General features: G+C 33.6%; 3 protein-coding genes across 4 annotated transcripts; 1 reads left to right on the top strand and 2 right to left on the bottom strand.

Moving 5' to 3' along the window:
- Positions 1-5,453: 5,453 nt before the first annotated feature.
- On the bottom strand, positions 5,454-7,151 carry LOC113847558 (probable xyloglucan galactosyltransferase GT19). The gene has a single exon (XM_027476742.1). The coding sequence runs from the start codon at positions 7,146-7,148 to the stop codon at positions 5,757-5,759; it is 1,392 nt and encodes a 463-aa protein (XP_027332543.1). The 5' UTR covers positions 7,149-7,151; the 3' UTR covers positions 5,454-5,756.
- A 1,928-nt stretch (positions 7,152-9,079) lies between these two features.
- On the top strand, positions 9,080-12,033 carry LOC113846311 (vesicle-associated membrane protein 724). 2 transcript variants are annotated; one of them, XM_027474406.1, is made up of 5 exons: positions 9,080-9,370; positions 9,975-10,116; positions 10,223-10,343; positions 11,210-11,272; positions 11,349-12,033. In XM_027474406.1, the coding sequence occupies exons 1-5, from the start codon at positions 9,181-9,183 to the stop codon at positions 11,496-11,498; spliced, it is 666 nt and encodes a 221-aa protein (XP_027330207.1). In that variant the 5' UTR covers positions 9,080-9,180; the 3' UTR covers positions 11,499-12,033. The 2 variants fall into 2 exon arrangements, with proteins under 2 accessions (XP_027330207.1, XP_027330208.1); XM_027474407.1 differs by lacking the exon at positions 11,210-11,272 and having other exon boundaries at positions 10,223-10,347; positions 11,287-11,850.
- Positions 12,034-16,884: 4,851 nt separating this feature from the next.
- Positions 16,885-17,214, bottom strand: LOC113848203 (flowering-promoting factor 1-like protein 3). The gene has a single exon (XM_027477607.1). It carries the CDS (start codon positions 17,212-17,214, stop codon positions 16,885-16,887), a length of 330 nt encoding a protein of 109 aa, XP_027333408.1.
- Positions 17,215-17,959: the final 745 nt, after the last annotated feature.

Genomic DNA, 17,959 nt, shown 5'->3' with positions numbered 1-17,959 from the left:
TCAGGGGAAAAAGACAATTTTTTGTTAGTGGTTTTGTGCTAGGGTGAGTTGGAAGATAAGAAGAGGTAGTTACCTGATACTTCAATGGTTCTGAGGGAACAACTTGAGCAGACTTGGCATCCATTGGAGAGACTGAGAGAGGGTGTGTGTGTGACTGGGAGTGAAAGAAGGAATTGGAAAGTTGAAATTAGAAGAGAAGATATAAAAATGACATGAAATAAAATAAAATAAATGAAAGGGAAAATGCCAAGAATGTACCTATGTTGTGGTGTGTACTCCGTTGGGGAGCAAAGTAAACAGGCCAATATGGTTATCAAAGTATAATGTGACAATGACAGAAGAACACACTTCTGCTCCTTCTGCTTTCTTTTCTCCCTCCCACATGAACCTCATTCTATTCTACTCTACCCTTTTTACTGCATTTTATTAACTTATAATTCAATTATGTAATTTTCTTTTCGCTATGGAGAACAAGACCATTGTTGTATTATACAATAGTAATTGTATCAATGTTTTTTTATATATTGATATTCCCTATCTAAATTGTTTGTCCCTTGTAAATGTACTGAGCTTTTGTTTCTTGTGAAAAGGTTTATAGGGAAAAATTATGGTGTAACATTATTTAATGTAACTTTATTTAAATTTGAAATAAAGGAGACATGTGTCATATTTATCATGGGTAACAGTAACTTTGGTTCTTCATTTTAAGATTTGTGGTCTCGTAGATGTCAAAGGTGGAAGCCCATAGCCAACGAGCTGAGTTTGATTAGGGTCAGGTTTTCCCAATTTACCTTGAGAAAGCACGAAAAAAAGTACCTGGCATGGCATGTACAAACGCATGGGAACAAATTTTCTGGGCATTGACAGATTGAGTTTGACCACTAATTCTCCATTTTTTTTTTGGAAAAGTCGAATATAGCAACATTATTTTCTGTTGTGTTTTTTAGCATGTCATTTCAACATATTATTCTTGAAAAGAAGCTTAAGGCTAAATAGAACCAAAATAATAATATACGACAAGGTAAAAACGCCAAAGCTATGAGAAAACCGGAAAAGAGGAAGTGAAGAATATATACCCAAGCCAACATCACGGTTCATCAGAATAAAAAGGGTGTCTTAAATACTACCAATTTGGACAAAAATCACTTCATTTTACCCACTTCAGTCAATTTAGTGTCCAGCAAAGAAAGGACTAGTCTGCTATAAGTGTTGAGGATGGGAAGTGACTGCAGCAAAATCTAGGGATAAAAATATCCAATCCCAGTAAGATGATCAATTCAACACAGCCCCTTCAATGATGTTTAACTTTAAAGTGTTCTTCCATCTCTAGGCTCTGTATGCTACTGCCAATACTACATCATCATATAACCCATAAGCTTCCCATCAACGTCTCATGTATTTTTCACCTGTGAATTACATTGAAGCCAATCTCCTGCCCCTTTGTTGGTGGCTTCAAGTTAATAGTATTTTGTTTATATATTTATTATTAATTAAATTTATAAAATAATTACTTTTTTACTTAATGAGTGTCAATCAATTTTTAATAAATTTGAAATTAAAAAAAGCATCAAAATAAATAAATATCAATATTCCTCTTTCAAGTAATACTTTAACTGATAAATATAAATTGGATGAACCATTGTGTGGTTATATTTCAGTTTCTATAATGTAAGTAGATATTTAAAAAAGAAGTTTTTCTTGGAAAAAATTGATTATTGATGGTATGATTGGAAGATTTTACGGGTCCACACAATCCCAGATAAATTGAGCAATCACCTATTGTTCTAAAATACGTCAGGTACAGAAGTAGGACAACGAGTAGCAGAGCTTTTGGGGTTTTACCATAGTGAAAATGAGAAAGCAATTACAGTGTTTGTGATGAAGAACAAGGTGCAGTTTTTCACAGCGTGAGGTTTTGAAAAGAAATTAGGAAGGTGTACTATGGTAGGTAAACTAAATAAACTCGCCATCAAGTCCTTCGCTGAGCAAAAGCTAACAAAGCAAACCCATTTCAGCTCTTGAAAAATTAAGTTTACTCAACCTACTGACATTGCAAAGTTCATTATCAAAGAAAATTATTAAATGATGAATGAACTCACGCCACCTTTCATCACTCTCTTCTCGCAAGTGAAATGAAATTATGAGCAGTATCGCAAAGGTATATTAATGACCTGTGGAACTACCCCCTACATCAACGTCGCTCAGAAACCCAACGAACCATTATTCCATCACTGCTCAAAACATTAATTCCAAATTAAATGTTAACTTTTAACTTGAAATACTTTCAGGGTACGTAATGGTCAAAGAATTATATATATATATATATATATATAGTAATTTTTAAGCTGTGTTGAATAATACAAATTTGTAACATATTTTTTATAAAATAAACAAAATAGCAGTTTAATAATTATAAAATAAAATATTTAAAATTTAACTTTAAAAAATTTGCTGTTGAAGTAACATTCAATTTGTAGTTATAAATAATTTTATCTTGTTTTTTTTTATCCTTTTTTAAATTAATTACACACAAATACTAACTTTAAATTTCGCTCTTTATTTAATTTTAGTATTGCATTATATAATATTACATTTTTTTATTTAATATATTTTATCTAATTTTATCAAATAGCTCTAATTTAATCACTACTTATAAGATATAACTTTTCAATTATAAATTATAGGTTTACAATTAATTTCACCAAATAAAGTCTTAATATATCTTAATACAATTTTAATAAAATATTTTGTATTTTTTAATCAATATTCTCAAGGCATTAGTTAACGAGACTCTTTGAAATATATTTCATCTATTATTATTGTTATTACTAACGAAGACGGACTTAAAAATAGGGCTAAATTTGTCGTTTGATAGCATTATTAAGTTGTTTGTTAACTGTTGTCTTTGCCTAATCAACTGTGCTTATTGAAACATTATAATGTTACATTCTTGATTGGTGCTCTTTCCTTTTCTTTTACAATTTTGATTAGTTAAAACTTGTCCAATTCTATGTAATGTTATATTCTTCTGTTTTGAAACTTTTCTCATGCCTAAATTATGCTGATTTCCCCCCCCCCCCCCACCCCCTTGCTCTGCTCCTTTTTAAAAGAGAATAATTCTAAATCATTCAATAAATCATCTCACATGTCATGTGAAAAAAATGCATTTTATTTTTTCAAAACATTGAATATGTGCACTTACTATTCAATGTTCTTAAGACATTGATCATGATGAATTAAAAATATTTCTTTTATTAAAAACCACGTTAAGATACATTGAAAATCACAAAAGATGCGTGTTAATAATATTTTATGACAAAAAAATATATTTTTAATTCCTTAATCAATGTCCATACTAATTAGCATTTGTCATACTTATTTTATATATGATTTTATTAGCTTCAACTTTATAAATGAATTTAAGCATTAAAAAATAATAAACTTTGTTTTAAAGAATATATTTGTTATACCTTTTGTGTTTTCAACGTAATAATTCTTTTAAAGAAAAGATTATTACTTTATGTTTGAACTCGACTTTGAGAGAACTAAAGCTCACAAAATCGTTTTATAAAATATTAAGCCCCCGAAGCAAACAAACACCTAATGATGAGGACTGTGAGGCCATTAAAGACTCAAAATTTGAAAGTTTCCATGAATCAAAATTGCGTGACACAAGTACACGACTCAGATTTATTAGATGCTACTTTGGAGTTTTATGATGTAGATGATAATGTTTCTACATTTCCTAACTTTGGAGTTGCATTTTGGGCTCAACGATATCCTTCATACGTGTTTGGTCTGATGAAGGTCGTATATCATGTCGTTGACAAAAAAAAAGAGGGTTTAGAGTGATATGGTAAGCCATTTCTTCAAAAAATGTTTTTTCAAACGTAGTTACGCATTGGCATGTAGCAGCTTCATCTCGAAAGAGATGTAATGTCTTCTATTGTATGCATTTGGCAATCTAAGAAGAAAAGAAGCAATGGGGCGATGGAGGTCGAAGAAGAGGTAAATGGATTCTGTTGAATATGAACGACTTTTTATCAATTTTAAATTATGGTAAGTTGCTAAATGATAAAGCTTGATGGGCCAGTTAAAATATTAACATCTTGAGATTGTTTGGTGTGACAGTGTGTATGATAGTTCATACCATTTTGTATAAAATAATACTATATATATAGCACCGCACCATCAAATGCTTTCTTCTGGCCCATTCCAGCATGCTGATCTACCGATTCACACAGAATCTCTAAAATTTCCTAGAATACAATATTAAGAACCGAAGTGTTGTTGAGCAAAATTTTCAGGTTAAATCTTAACAGTCTTATTTCAAAATTTAAATGCAGTTAATCTTAACATCCTTAAGCCAGGATGCTAATTGCCTTCTAAGTTCAAACTCTGTCAACCTTAAATTAAAAATCATATTTAAAACGGGAGAACATACCATGTAATCGTAATAATGGACCACAAAAAAGCTGCACCCACAGATGCACAACGAGAAGGTAAAATAATGAGAAGACAAGTTTTAATGCTATTAATCAATTAAAATCAATTTATTTACCGATACTCTAAAACAGATGCTTGAAGGTAGTCTTTCATGCATTTTGTTTTCTTCACGAAGGATTCATTCTGGGCCAAAATCAATCAGGTGTTGATGGCTCGGAACAGAAGCACTAAACCCGAATTTATCAAAAGAAAATGACATAAGATGAAAGCTGATATTCACTTCCCTGAAACGTGAAATGCAACCTTGTCACTTCGCATATAATGGTCAAAGACACTTACAGTTGAACATAGTAAAGGGTATAGGCAGCAATCAGCACCTCAGATTCTTCCAAAGTAGATTTCGTTGCAGAAGAAACAATGCAGCAAGTCAATAGAACATCATAGAAGACTAGAGCAAACGTTCAGTTGCACTTGCCCAAGTTGTAGTGAAGGGAAAATAACACAAATATATTTTTGTCCCAACTCTCAAAGCTGAATTTAAATTCACTAATTTTCAAGGCCAACATTCAACTTATAAAACACAACAAAGAAAGATTAGATGAAACACCATGCCTAATCTTCCTTTTACCTTTCTTCTAAAATAGATTTCTGTTCAGAATTTAAAGGATCACAACTGGAAATGAAAGCTTTGCAGATTATCAGTTCAAGTCCATCCAGATAAGCTACTTGACAAACCCAGTAGAAACACACATTCCTTATCATTAGTCTAACAATTCCCTGTTATGAACTTCACACAGAAAATTTCAAAGACAACCGAATGCCGGTGATAGAAAGAGTTTCTAGATACGCCATTATAATTTGATGCTTTGGAGCTGCATATAAACACATGATGTTGTGTCGGAAAATCCCAGATTATCAATTGAGCAATTAACATACAAACGTTAATAGATTGGAAATAGTAAAAGTTAATTGAACTTGCACAAGTGGCTAAAATGAAAGACAATAAACTCGTGATGTTGTTTGCATTTTTACTGAAACCACCGAAGAAGTCATGTAAAGGTAGAAAGACCAGTAAGAAAGAAATTCAAGAGAGTAACCTGCAATTAGAAGCTGCAGGTATTCTGGTTTGGCCTTGTCAAGGTCTATTGAATACTACTATTGATCATTGACAAAAAGAAAAAAAAAAAAATCTAATTCGACCTTAAATGCTCAATTACGACCTATCTATGTATCTATCTTCCTGTCTATTATATATAATATAAGGAAAGAAAAATAAAAAACAAAAGCAACAACGAACAAGAAAACTATAATTACAGAACGAAATCAAGTTCCCCAAGCCTTGATCGGATTCTGTCCAAAGTACCATCAATTGTCAAATCAAACGCGTCTTTCTTCGCCATTAACCCCGCGGAACTGTTATGCTTCCTATACACGACACTGGGAATCAACTCCAAAACTCTCTCTCTCATTCTCCTAACCCTGGCCGTGGGAATACGTTGAAGCACATCCAAAATCCTCAACCCTTTGAACACAACCTCCTCCTTCGGTATAAACACCGAGAAAGACTCAAACTCCGCCTCCGGCAAATGCCACCCGTACTGAGACTTAGCAGAAAGATCCTCAAAAAAAACGGGTATGCACCCGGCCAGTATCCCATCGAACGTTGACCGGCGCGTGGGAATGTCCCCGGGAGGCTGCAAGCAGAAAGTCGCCTGCAACATGGGCCTCATGAACCTGATAGGATCATGCTCGCAAATCCCGTTGGAGCAATCAACCACCTGACACAACGTATCGTAGTCGGAGGAATCCGCGGTGGCGTTCTCACACTCAGTCCTTATGCTGCGGCGGATGTTGGGCGTGGCGGAGACACCTCCGCCGCCGACGAATAGAGCCAAAACGGAGCGCTTAGAGCGGCGAACGCGCTGGAGCCAGGAATAGAAGAGACCGAGATTGGGAGGATGAAACGACGTCGGGTAGGGAACGGCGTGTTCCTGCCAGGGCCAGGCGCGTGATTCGAGAGTGAGAGCGGTGAGATTGAAGAATTGGGGTAACTCGAGAAATGAAGTGCCCCAAATGGGAGGGTCGTTGGAGAGGGGTTGGGAGAAATCCCATGCGGGACGAGCCATGACGAGGAAGTGGTCGTGTCCCATGTGGCGGTTCCAGATAGCAGGGTTGTCGTGTTGGAGGAAGTGAAAGAGGTGAAGGCCGTGTTGGGCGGTGAGGTTGGAATCGGGACCGTAGAGGTAGCGGAGAGCGTCGAGGCCTGCGTAGTAAGGAAGGTAAATAGCATTGGCGAGAGATGGATCTTGGGTGAGACATGGGTACTCCAGCATTCGGCGGTGGAACATCAATTCCAGCATGGCTGGGTCGGTTCGGTACCAACTATGGGAACGGTTATGGGTTTTCTGACCCAAACCATGGTTCGCTAGGTACGGACACAGGTCATCGAGGAGTGGGTATTCGGAACAGTTTGCTAGCAGATCAAGATTGAATCTCGCAGGGAGGTTCCTTATGTGGATCCATCGCTTCTCGCATTCCCTTCGTGCCTCTGCTTCTGACGAGGCTAGTTTTGAGAGCGAGGATAGGAAAAGAAGAGCGAGGAGCGCGTGAGACGACGATGGCATGGTGGAATTCAAGGACGAGAAGAGAGTGCTGAAGACATGGGAAATGGAGTTTGAAGTTTTGTTTTGTTGGGGTACCATCTGTGGATTATGGAAAGGGAGAGTGGTGAATAACTGTAACTTTATTTAATTGAGGAAAATGCCAAAAGGTCAATGGGGGAATAGTGGCGGTGAAAGCGATGGAGTGGCTCATCTGTTTCTTTGACCACCCACCATTGTCGGTTCAGCCAGCGACGTCAATGCGATGCCGTTTTAATGCAAATTCCTACCATCCTTTTTTTACTTCGCGCCATGTTCATGCCACGCAGTGGGGCCCAACTCTCACAACCTTTCACATTATCATTCCAAAAAACACAGTGCAAGAATGATCCCATAACAGAAGAATATCTAAAATGAAGACTTCGCGGTTTTCATTTTCAGATGTGAAAACTTATTTCATAATTGCAGCAGGCGAATTCTTCTTAATTTTAATTATTGCTTTATGGGCATAAAATATAGTGCGATTCGCTTTTTAAATTATTTTTTTTAAGGTTACAAAATTACTTGTATATCTGAATACGTATGATTTAATCTCTGAAACTTATTTTTTTTGTAATTTAGTCCTTACATTGTATGCAATTTTTTTAAGATTGGGAATTAAATCACACATAATTCGCATAAATCGCACATAACTCAGAGTTCAATGTATTAAATTGCACTTTTTTCCTAATTCAGAGGTTATTAAAATGAAAGCCGGATATTCTGTCGTTGAAAATTAGATTGCACCAAATGTACGTATACATTCAACAGAATTAATAACTTGAGAATTATGCTTTAGATAGACACAAAACAAATATTTTAAAAGGTTAATATTTGTATAATTGAAAGTGGAACTGCACAAAAAAGAAACAAGCAAAGGAAACAATTATAGCCCACAAGAAATTTGCTCATTGGTTAGCTTCTGGCTGGACGTGGTCGATACACGAGGACCCAAATCTCTAAGAAAGGTGGTAAATAAATGTCTACAATCAAAGAACCGTATTTATGGAAATGTTGGGAGTGATCACATGCACTGAGACAATGAGCTTCAATACAATCTGTTTCACAAAGCACATCTTTGAATCCAAGCTCCCAAAGCAATAAGCAAACCATATTTAATAGTCATTGGTTACACGAAAGGAATATAAAAGCCAGCAAATCATGAAGCTTCCATAATAGACATTAATTTTGAATTTTTGATCCTCCCTTGGAATGGATATGTCCAACCAACTAGCTTTTGTGGATGAGGGTTCCCATCCTTACACTTTGAGGGATCCAGAAACTTCAAAACAAGTTGGTTAACACATTTAAGTACGGTGTACACATCCCACCTATTAGAATAAAAAAATTATAAATTTTGAGGATTGAAATTAAATTTAATTATAATTTTATATTATAAAAAGAGAAGTACGAGATAAAATAATTAAATAAATAATCTTAAGAAAGGAACAAATCCAACCAAGGAAAGCGGGGAAAAGGTAATAAAGCAGACACCAAACCCTCCCACGGTTCCCGGCTACTTTTACTTAATCATAGTTTTTTAAAAATCTTAGTAATCACAAATCGCTGCTTAGTGCTTACTCAGATTGGAAGTAGATCCATTTATTTAGTAAATCAAAATCTTTGTCGTGTTATATAATTTACAACTCAAGACTAATTAAATCACCGCCGAAGGCTAATTAAAAATTAAAAAATCGCTATAGTGCCGTTGATTGCCGATCATTGATAGTTTTCTCTTTTCAAGCAACACAGTCAAAGCCAGTCAATCATTTCAGCTCAAAATTTTAAAAACACCAGCGTAATAAATAGTAATTATTATATTATATTTTCAGACGAGAAACGCCTTGGTATTCTCCAATTAATAAATTCTGAGAAAAGGAAAATTATAAAAATAAGTATAGCATTGTTTTCTAAAAATAATAATTTTCATTTCTTAATTAATATTTTAAGCTCACTGACTATATTTTTGTTGTTTCTTTCTTTCGAAACGAAGAAAAGAAAAAGGCAAACGCGGCCTTGAAATTGCTTACTAGAGAGTAGAGAAAGCTTTCTTCTCTCTGTCTCTCTCAGCCTCTGAGTTGTGAGTTGCAGAGCAATGAGTCAGGAATCGTTCATATACAGCTTCGTGGCTCGGGGAACGATGGTGTTAGCTGAGTACACGGAGTTTACCGGAAACTTCCCTGCAATTGCAGCTCAGTGTCTCCAGAAATTACCCTCTTCCAACAACAAGTTCACTTACAATTGTGACCACCACACCTTCAATTTTCTAGTCGAAGATGGTTACGGTATCCACTCTCTTCTCCGATCCCTTGCTTTTTCACTTTTCTGCACCCTCAACCATATACTAGTTTTACTTGCTACTTTAAGTGCTGGATCTACTCTTCAAGCTAATGTCACATCTAATTCCCACAAAAATTTCATTTTTGTGCCTATTATTTCTCTCTTCAATTGATTTTCCATGGTGGGTTTTTTGTTAATTTTCCATTTCAATGCTGAAATTAACAAATGACTGGAAAAAACGAAATTTGGGTCCATCAGGTCCAAATATGGTTTGTTGTACTAATGAAAGAACAAGTCTTTATTTTGGTGCATGTCTGTAGATTCTGTACCATTGAGGAGAAGCATTTCCTTTTGGTGACATTCATTTTTATTCGGTCAATTGGGTCTCTGCATGACCGTGACAGATGAAACCAAAACACTATCGCTTCCTCATGATGGTGCTTATCTCTTTCTTAGTTTACTCAACAATGCACCTCGTGATGTTGTTCCACTTCCCTAGGCTTTTGATCCAAATGGTTTACTTCCAACATTTACTAAAGCTTTGAGTTGTACTATGATGAGAATTTAACCTTTTTAATGCTTTGCCTCCGGGCTTACTGTAAATTGCAGCTTACTGTGTTGTTGCCAAGGAATCTGTTAGCAAGCAGATTTCTATTGCGTTCCTAGAACGTGTCAAAGCAGACTTTAAGAAAAGATATGGTGGAGGAAAAGCAGACACAGCTGTTGCCAAAAGTCTCAACAAGGAGTTTGGGTATGCTTATTTCTTTCCACGCCCTTCATGATGTTAACTGATAATTCAATGCTTGGATGGGAAAACTTGAATTAAAAAAGGTAATAATACGGGTTCACATTTGCAGTCCAGTTATGAAAGAGCATATGAAGTATATCATCGACCATGCTGAAGAGATTGAAAAACTAATAAAAGTGAAGGCTCAAGTTTCAGAAGTTAAAAGTATTATGTTAGAAAACATTGACAAGGTATGTTTATGTTTGAGAGTAAGAAATGGTAATTTTCTTTTTCGAGATGTTCGGTCATTTCCCTGTGCCATGTGCAGCTGTGTTATGCATCATCGTCTAACCCTTAATCCATGGTTAATTATGTGCATTTCTTATTGAAATAAAGGATTTGGATGCGGAAAGTATTGTTTTGAGTAGTTTGCAATGCTAGTCACTTGACTCCTTTATTGCAACTTTTCGGGAGTGATTAGGAAAAAATCAATAAGGCTTTGTTTGGGAGAAAAAGGAAGGGAAGAGGGGACTAAACTCCTCCTTGTTTAGATGTTAGCTTTTCCGTAAAAAAAATCCTCAAATTGAGGGAATTTAAAAATTACATTGGAGAAAGGTTTGAGAAGGATTCCAAAATTCTCCCACTGCTTGCCCTCCTTTTTTAGTAACTCCCAAACAAGTGCAATTTAAAAAAAAAAAAAAGACCCTCCCCTTCCCTTTTCCCCTAAATCAAACTCACAAACAAAGCTTAAGGTTCTGTCTGCCTCCTCATACTTGTATCAGAAAATTTCTAGAGTTGAAATTTTAGAGCACAATGTATATACTTGGACAAGCAGTATGGTTCTGTACTTGCTCCGTTTCCCTGTCACTGTTGTCGACAATGAGTTGCAATCACAGTTTGACAATGCTTTAATTTTGCATTTCACCTTTTAAAATTTTCAGTTAATGAATTATAACTTGTTAAGTCCTGTATCGCTGTACACATTTTCCTTACATTATCCTGTTTGTATGAATTAATATCACTCTCGGTAGTTTCCATAGCTGGATGCCTTGATTACAAAACGTCAGACAAGACAGTAATACTTTGTCATCCTTCTTTTCGCTATACATACTTTCAGGCTATTGATAGAGGAGAAAATCTAACTATCCTTGCGGACAAGACAGAGACATTGCACTCACAAGTAAGTTGAATAAGGTTTGACAACTATTGTTTGGAATCTCCTGTTTTCTTGGACTGAAGGATTTCCAAATTTTCAGGCTCAGGAGTTCAGAAAGAAAGGAACTCAAGTACATCGGAAAATGTGGTATCAGAACATGAAAATTAAATTGGTTGTTCTTGGAATTTTGTTGCTTTTGGTCCTGGTTATCTGGCTCTCTGTTTGCCATGGATTCAACTGCTCAAACTAGCTACAAATGAAAGTTTATGGATAGGTATTTAAATGATGTTTAAAGAGCAATTTAGCTTTAGGGAGAATCTGCTTAGGAGGGGAAGTTTGGCGACTGGAGAAAAAAGTTTCCTACCTTCTTTGTTGGTGATAATGATATACGATATTCTTGGACATTTTTAGAGAGGAGAGGAGGTGTATCTGTATCATGTGCTGAACTGTTTGATCTTGTCAAACAATACAGTTGTAATTTGCTTCTCTTTTCTTTATTTTAAATGTAGAAAAATGTTTATAACTTGCCTCTCATTTAAACAATCGATTTGACTTTTCTTCTCCCCCAAGGGGATATGTTTTTAAGGAGCATGTAAGGAGATTCTGGCAAATGTTATTTGCACAAACATTGATAAGAGTGGATTAGAAGGTATGTACCTAATGGATCAGGAAACTATTAGGTAGCCATAATTGTTTTTTACAGTATAAACTGCCATTGTTATTAATTATTGGAAGAATGAGTTGTTTTTATCATTTGGATTCATTTAATAATTATTTCAAACCTTGACTAAATTCATCCCTTTTGTTTTTTTTTTCTTGGTGCAAAAGATTAGAAATTATGACAAATGCTAAAAAGTACAGCAAAAAATAAGTATAAAAGTAAACAGAATTAAATGAAATATAATTTTGAATATATTAGCGCTATAATTTCATTATACGATCATTCTTCATTTCTTAATATGTACTCTTTAAACATTCGTTTAGCTGGATGCATAGATTCAAGGTAGTTCTTGTCTCAGAATTGTTGTATTTTTCACCATTTCCTACATTAACTGCTGCATTGAATGGAAATGCCTAGTTTACCAAAATGAGGCAACAACTAAGTAATGATATTGTCAAGCCTACATGATTTTGGGTGCACTGTTTCAAAAGATCTCCTTTGAAAGGGGTCACACTTTCAAACTACAATATGAAACCTACCATCAGCCCGCACACAGGATTTTGTCAGTTTGCCATATTCATATAAAATTGAAATCGTTCATACCTTAAACTATTCAAAATAATCACTTTAGCCTCCTTACACCAAAAAATATGTCTAGTATCAAATCATGCTCAAAAAGAAAAATAGACTCTAATAACATAGTCATATGTGGACTATGTGGGCCCTGCAAGGACCAGAAATATTGATGTCGAATTGTGGATTGAGTCTTCTCATTCCAAGCATCATGAGAGGATTAAAACGTTATGTGTGAGGTGCCAAGGTGAAACCACTTCAGGGGCTTATGTTATTTTAGCTATGTTCTACAGTTGTCTTTTTCACTTCTCTTAACTTATATCCATCAACATTTAAGTAACTGGTTGGACCATCTATCCGTCTTTGTAGATAAATTATTTTTTCTCTTACTCCTCATTCTTCTTTTTTTGACTAATCTCAATCATTAGATCATAAAATTAAAGACTGAAATTGTGCTGGAAGGTGACTAAAAAGAGGGCTGTATGAGAAAATCCACGTTGTGGTTTTTCTATTTGGATCCTCAAGAACGGTTGAACCATCTATCTTTGTAAATAAATCATTTTCTTTCCCTCTCCTATTTTCACCAATCTCAATTAATCATTGCGGGACAATTTCGGTTTAAATATTATCTTAATCTGAGTTTTAATTTTATTTTATATCCAGTGAAAGATATTATTTTATCTTAAATTGAGAAAATACAAATATTTTATATTTCAGAGAACATAACTTACTATAGTATTTGAGTACTTTTGAGGTTATTCTATGACTAAATCATGTTAATAATTAATATAGATTTATAATAATTTTTTACTATGTAAATTGCCGAAATAAACTTCAATTTTACTTTAAAATAGCAAAAACACATCTAAGGAATTGTGTATAAATTGACAATTATCTCCCTCAAAAAAAGTACAGTACGAATAACTGTTAGCTAAAAATTCTGAGTTATGATGTTTACGTTTACACTAGAAATCTTTGGTGTGATGATGGGCAATAAAATCAATGGTAAATCTTTCATATGTATGAAATGTTATTTATATAAATGTGATCACATACTGTGAATCTGGTAATCGTGCAGTGGATTCCATCAACTTAAGACATAACTTATTTTACATGTATATATATTTTAGTACGATTTCAGTAATTGATTCATTATTTAAAGATGATCACTTTGTTTTTTATCCTCAAAATATACATCTTACGTTTTAAAAGGTGAATTTCTCTATTTTATATTTTAAGAATAAAACAAAATAAAACACGAGTTTTAAAAACGATCCATTTTAATTTCACTAAAAAAGATAAAATTAAGAAAAACAAAACTTATATGTATAACTCTACCAAAAAAAAAAAAAAAAAAAACCACTTATAGGGTGCATCCATGCTCCCAGCTTATTTTGGGAGAGCACTCCATACGATTAATGAGAGTTGCAAGCTATAGCTATTGGCTTTGAATGTCTTATACTCTTATGAGCATTCTCCTGTGTTTGCAATTAATTAATATCGAACTTGATAAGATAAAAAAAATACACCCCCAACATATTTTTTAATTAATACATTTTATATGAATTTCATTAAATGATAATTAAAACCATAGAAGTTAGTGAAGTTGAAATAATTTTTATAAAATAAAAACAAATGTTTTATAGTATCTCATTCATATTTTCCTAAATTAAACATTATGTGGTGACAGGAGTATTATCCTCGAGAGTTGTTAATTTGATGCTTTTTCCTTGATCAAGAAGGACAACGTGGAATGGACCACATGCATTTGAGATTCTTGCAATCCCATTTCAACCTAAGATGGTTCAAGCCACTGGCTAAGAAGGTTTGGTTCAATGCATGGTTTCTTTGTGTGATATCATGTGGTAAAAAAATTTGGATATGGAAGATTTCCAAAGTATAACTCATTGCAAGATTCTTCCATTGTAGGCGAGACATAGAGGAGCTCTGTCATTTCAAATCATTTCAGATGAAGGTATCTGATAGCTTCCTCATAAAGTCTTCCTTGCTGTACCAAGCTAATTTATTCAAATAATATTATTTACAAACTATACATTAAAATAACATGGTTTCTACCATACTTTATAAATATGATGTAAAAAAAATAGGTAACACACGCCAAGGATTGCCTTTATGAATTTCATATGAAAACTAAAAGTCCAAATATTTTTAGCCAATTTGTGAAGTTTTTTTCGGAGGGATATTTGTACAAATATGCCGTATGGTCCAAAATTATATTCTGATATTCCATATGAAAAGAATATAATATAAAAAATTACCAAAAAAATAAAAATAAAGAACCCCAAGGAATTAGTTTCACTTTTATTATGAACGTGCAAAATGTGTATGAATAGGCATACATTTAATTGACGATTAAAGCCATTTCAGTATAATTTTTACAACAAATAAAAAGATAAGAAAAAAAAATATATAGTAATGTTACTTTCACACCAATTTTTACAATAAGTAGAGATATAAGCAAAGAAAAAAAAGAGAGAGAATTATAGCATAAAATATATAGTGTAACCAAGAAAATGAAAGAAAAAAAATACTATAAATGAAAATATCACTATTCAATTTAAATTTAGTTACAAAAATAGCGGAGAAGTGGACTCGAGAGGTAGCCTAATAGGAGCGTGCGAGTTAGGCTTGGGTTGGACGCCACTTTCCACTTACCAAAAATATAAAAGAACAAGAAAGAAGATAATTGTATAATCGAGTAACATGAATCATGTATTCTGTTATTAAGTTTTTTATTAATTTTAATATATAAAAATAATATTTCTTTAAATTTTTTAACATAAAATTATCCCCAAAAATAAAATGATATTCTTTTTTTTATAAACGTGCGAGTCCATGTTTTATAGAAACGTGCACTGCAGCATAAAGTTGGTCTTACTCTTTAAGGAAAAAGAAAAGTCAAATTGTCAACAATAGAATCCACTCTCACGTGATCTCAATTTCGCCCATCTCTATGTCTTGTCATTCATGCACGAGCCACAAAAATTGCTGCCTCCTCTGCGTGGCTTTCGTAAGGGAAACAATTTTGAATCTTGTAATATTTTTCTGTACATACCTTCATAATTAGATCATCCTTTACCCAATTTCGTGCTTATTTCATCCACCCATATTTGTTAAATTAATTTAAATTTTGTCTGTAAAACATAAGTATATACTCTAAGTCTTGACTTTTTAAAATTTTAAGTTTAATTTATTTGAAGTAATAGTATATTTTATTTTTAATTTATACTATTAGATTTTACTTAAATTAATTTTTTTCCATTTCTTTTGTAATTTTACCTAAATTGAAAAAATTGTATAATACACAAGATTGTAGTTAGTAGTTTTAAATTGAAATCCACGAACTGAGTAATTGTAACTATCCTCTGATTTTTTAAGAAGGGTCATTACTTATTTATTTTTATATCAAACCTGCAAAAAGGTTGAACAAACATTTACATGACATGTTGGTATATTATATTATTGGTCACAAAAATTTCACTGGATGTAAACAAATTTTTTTAAAATATATCTTGTACGAGTTTTTTTATTCTTAGGCTTGTCTATTGGAAAATTAGCTATCGAACTCAATTCCCCGACGAATTTATCCTCCCAGAATCCAAAGTCATCTTCATACAAGAGAAATGTGCTATATACATCAGTCAAATAATATGATAGTTTCACATGAAGTTGAATCAACTGAACTTCATAAGACCGAAATAAGCCGAATATCGTTCAATTGTGAAAGGAAAATGATGGTCTAGTACCTTAAAATGAGGTGTAAAATTAATGAGCGGAGAAAATAGATGTTATGATCCCCCCATGATCCTAATACTTGTGTTGAGCCAGTCATTCAAGTCTTTGGCTGCTTAATTAAATACCAAAGAGGAGATCTGACTCTAATACGACCAAGAAAATATCTTTCAACAGAAAGATGAGACATGAACAAATCATACAAGCCTACTTAAATCCTATGTCTAACTCAAAACTTTAATGTAGTAAAGTATGAGTTTTTGTCACTTGTGTATTATTCAATTTCTATCTTCATACTTAATGTTTTACGCATACTTATTACCTCATCTGTATAAAGATAAGAAAAAAAAAGGAAGAAGAGAAAAATTAAAAAATAGTGACAGACAAAAAAAATGAAAAAGATAAATTTTATTGCAGGATGAGTAAAAATTTACAGCATAACACAGGCGAAAATGGCAGGGAGTACTCACACATCACGAATCAGACCCTACTTATACATAATAAACACGAGTTAATAATAAACATAACAATCACTTGGACATGACTCTCACAGTCCCACAAACGAACAAGAAATTATTCCCTAAGATAGTTGAATGAGTAGTAGCAGATAATAACAATATATGCGATGATCTCTTGCTAGGCTCGTAGCCTACATGTCCCTGACTTCAAAAGCGTTCTTGTTCTTGACGACTATGTCGTACATGTGCATGGCTTTGAACTTGTTGAAGTCCCTTGGGAGGGAGATGAGGTGAACGGTGGAGCGCTTGTGGAACTGAAGAAGTTCTGGGTCGTCGTAGTAACGCTCCCAACCAAGTGAATGAAGCTTCCGCTCTAACACCGAGTACGATGTTATCACCTCACTGCTTGGAGTGTAAACCAAAACCTTTCTCCTTCCACCTCGGCTTCCCTCCACTGCCTCTCCTGCAGGGTTCTCCACCAGCCTCACCACCCCGTTTTTGAAAACCCAAACCCCTGACATTATTAATTTCCTCACACGACAAATTAAGGTGCTGACTGACGATTATGAAGAAGAAACACAAGTGTCTGTTTAATTTGTGTTGCCAACCTTTGAGGGGAGCATATGATGTGTTGTGTATTTATAGGTGAAATGATGGAACTGTGAGGATCAGAAAGTTTCACCATCCACTTATTTAAGGTTAAATGTATTTTTTGGCTGAGATTTTAATTTTTTAAAATTTAAATTTTTTATTTTTGGTATCAACATGATTAATTAAAATATTTATTGCATGTCAATTTTTTATTAAGAAAGGATAAAATGATTAGATATTAATAGTAATTTTTTAAAGGACTAAAATTAAAATTTCATAGACTTACAAACGATTAAAAACATATATAAATTATTTGTCACTTTTTATAAACATGAATCCATATCAAGTAGAACTAGTGAAAATGATTTGTTGAGCTAACTCCATCAAGCCTCCTAAAATATAAAATTTAGACATGAAATTTTAACCTCAAATTAATTTTAGACTTTTTAGCTTGATTTATCCAGTTTCTTTTTATTAAGCTTAGGCCAATTCAATGTAAAACACTGATTGGAGCCAAATTTAAGCTTTTATTTTAAAATTAAAAAAAAACAAATTTTTAATCAATGTAATAAAATTAAAAACTGAAATTGACATTTGATGAGTACGGAGAAGAATGGAAGATATATAGTATACTATAAATAGAGGGTTGTTTGGATGTGAATACAGCTAAGGTGG

This window comes from Abrus precatorius, unplaced genomic scaffold (assembly GCF_003935025.1).
Source record: "Abrus precatorius isolate BTA unplaced genomic scaffold, Abrus_2018 Scaffold8, whole genome shotgun sequence".
NCBI lineage: Eukaryota > Viridiplantae > Streptophyta > Magnoliopsida > Fabales > Fabaceae > Abrus > Abrus precatorius.
Note: the sequence above shows the minus strand (reverse complement) of the source record. Positions and strands in the feature narration are given on the sequence as shown.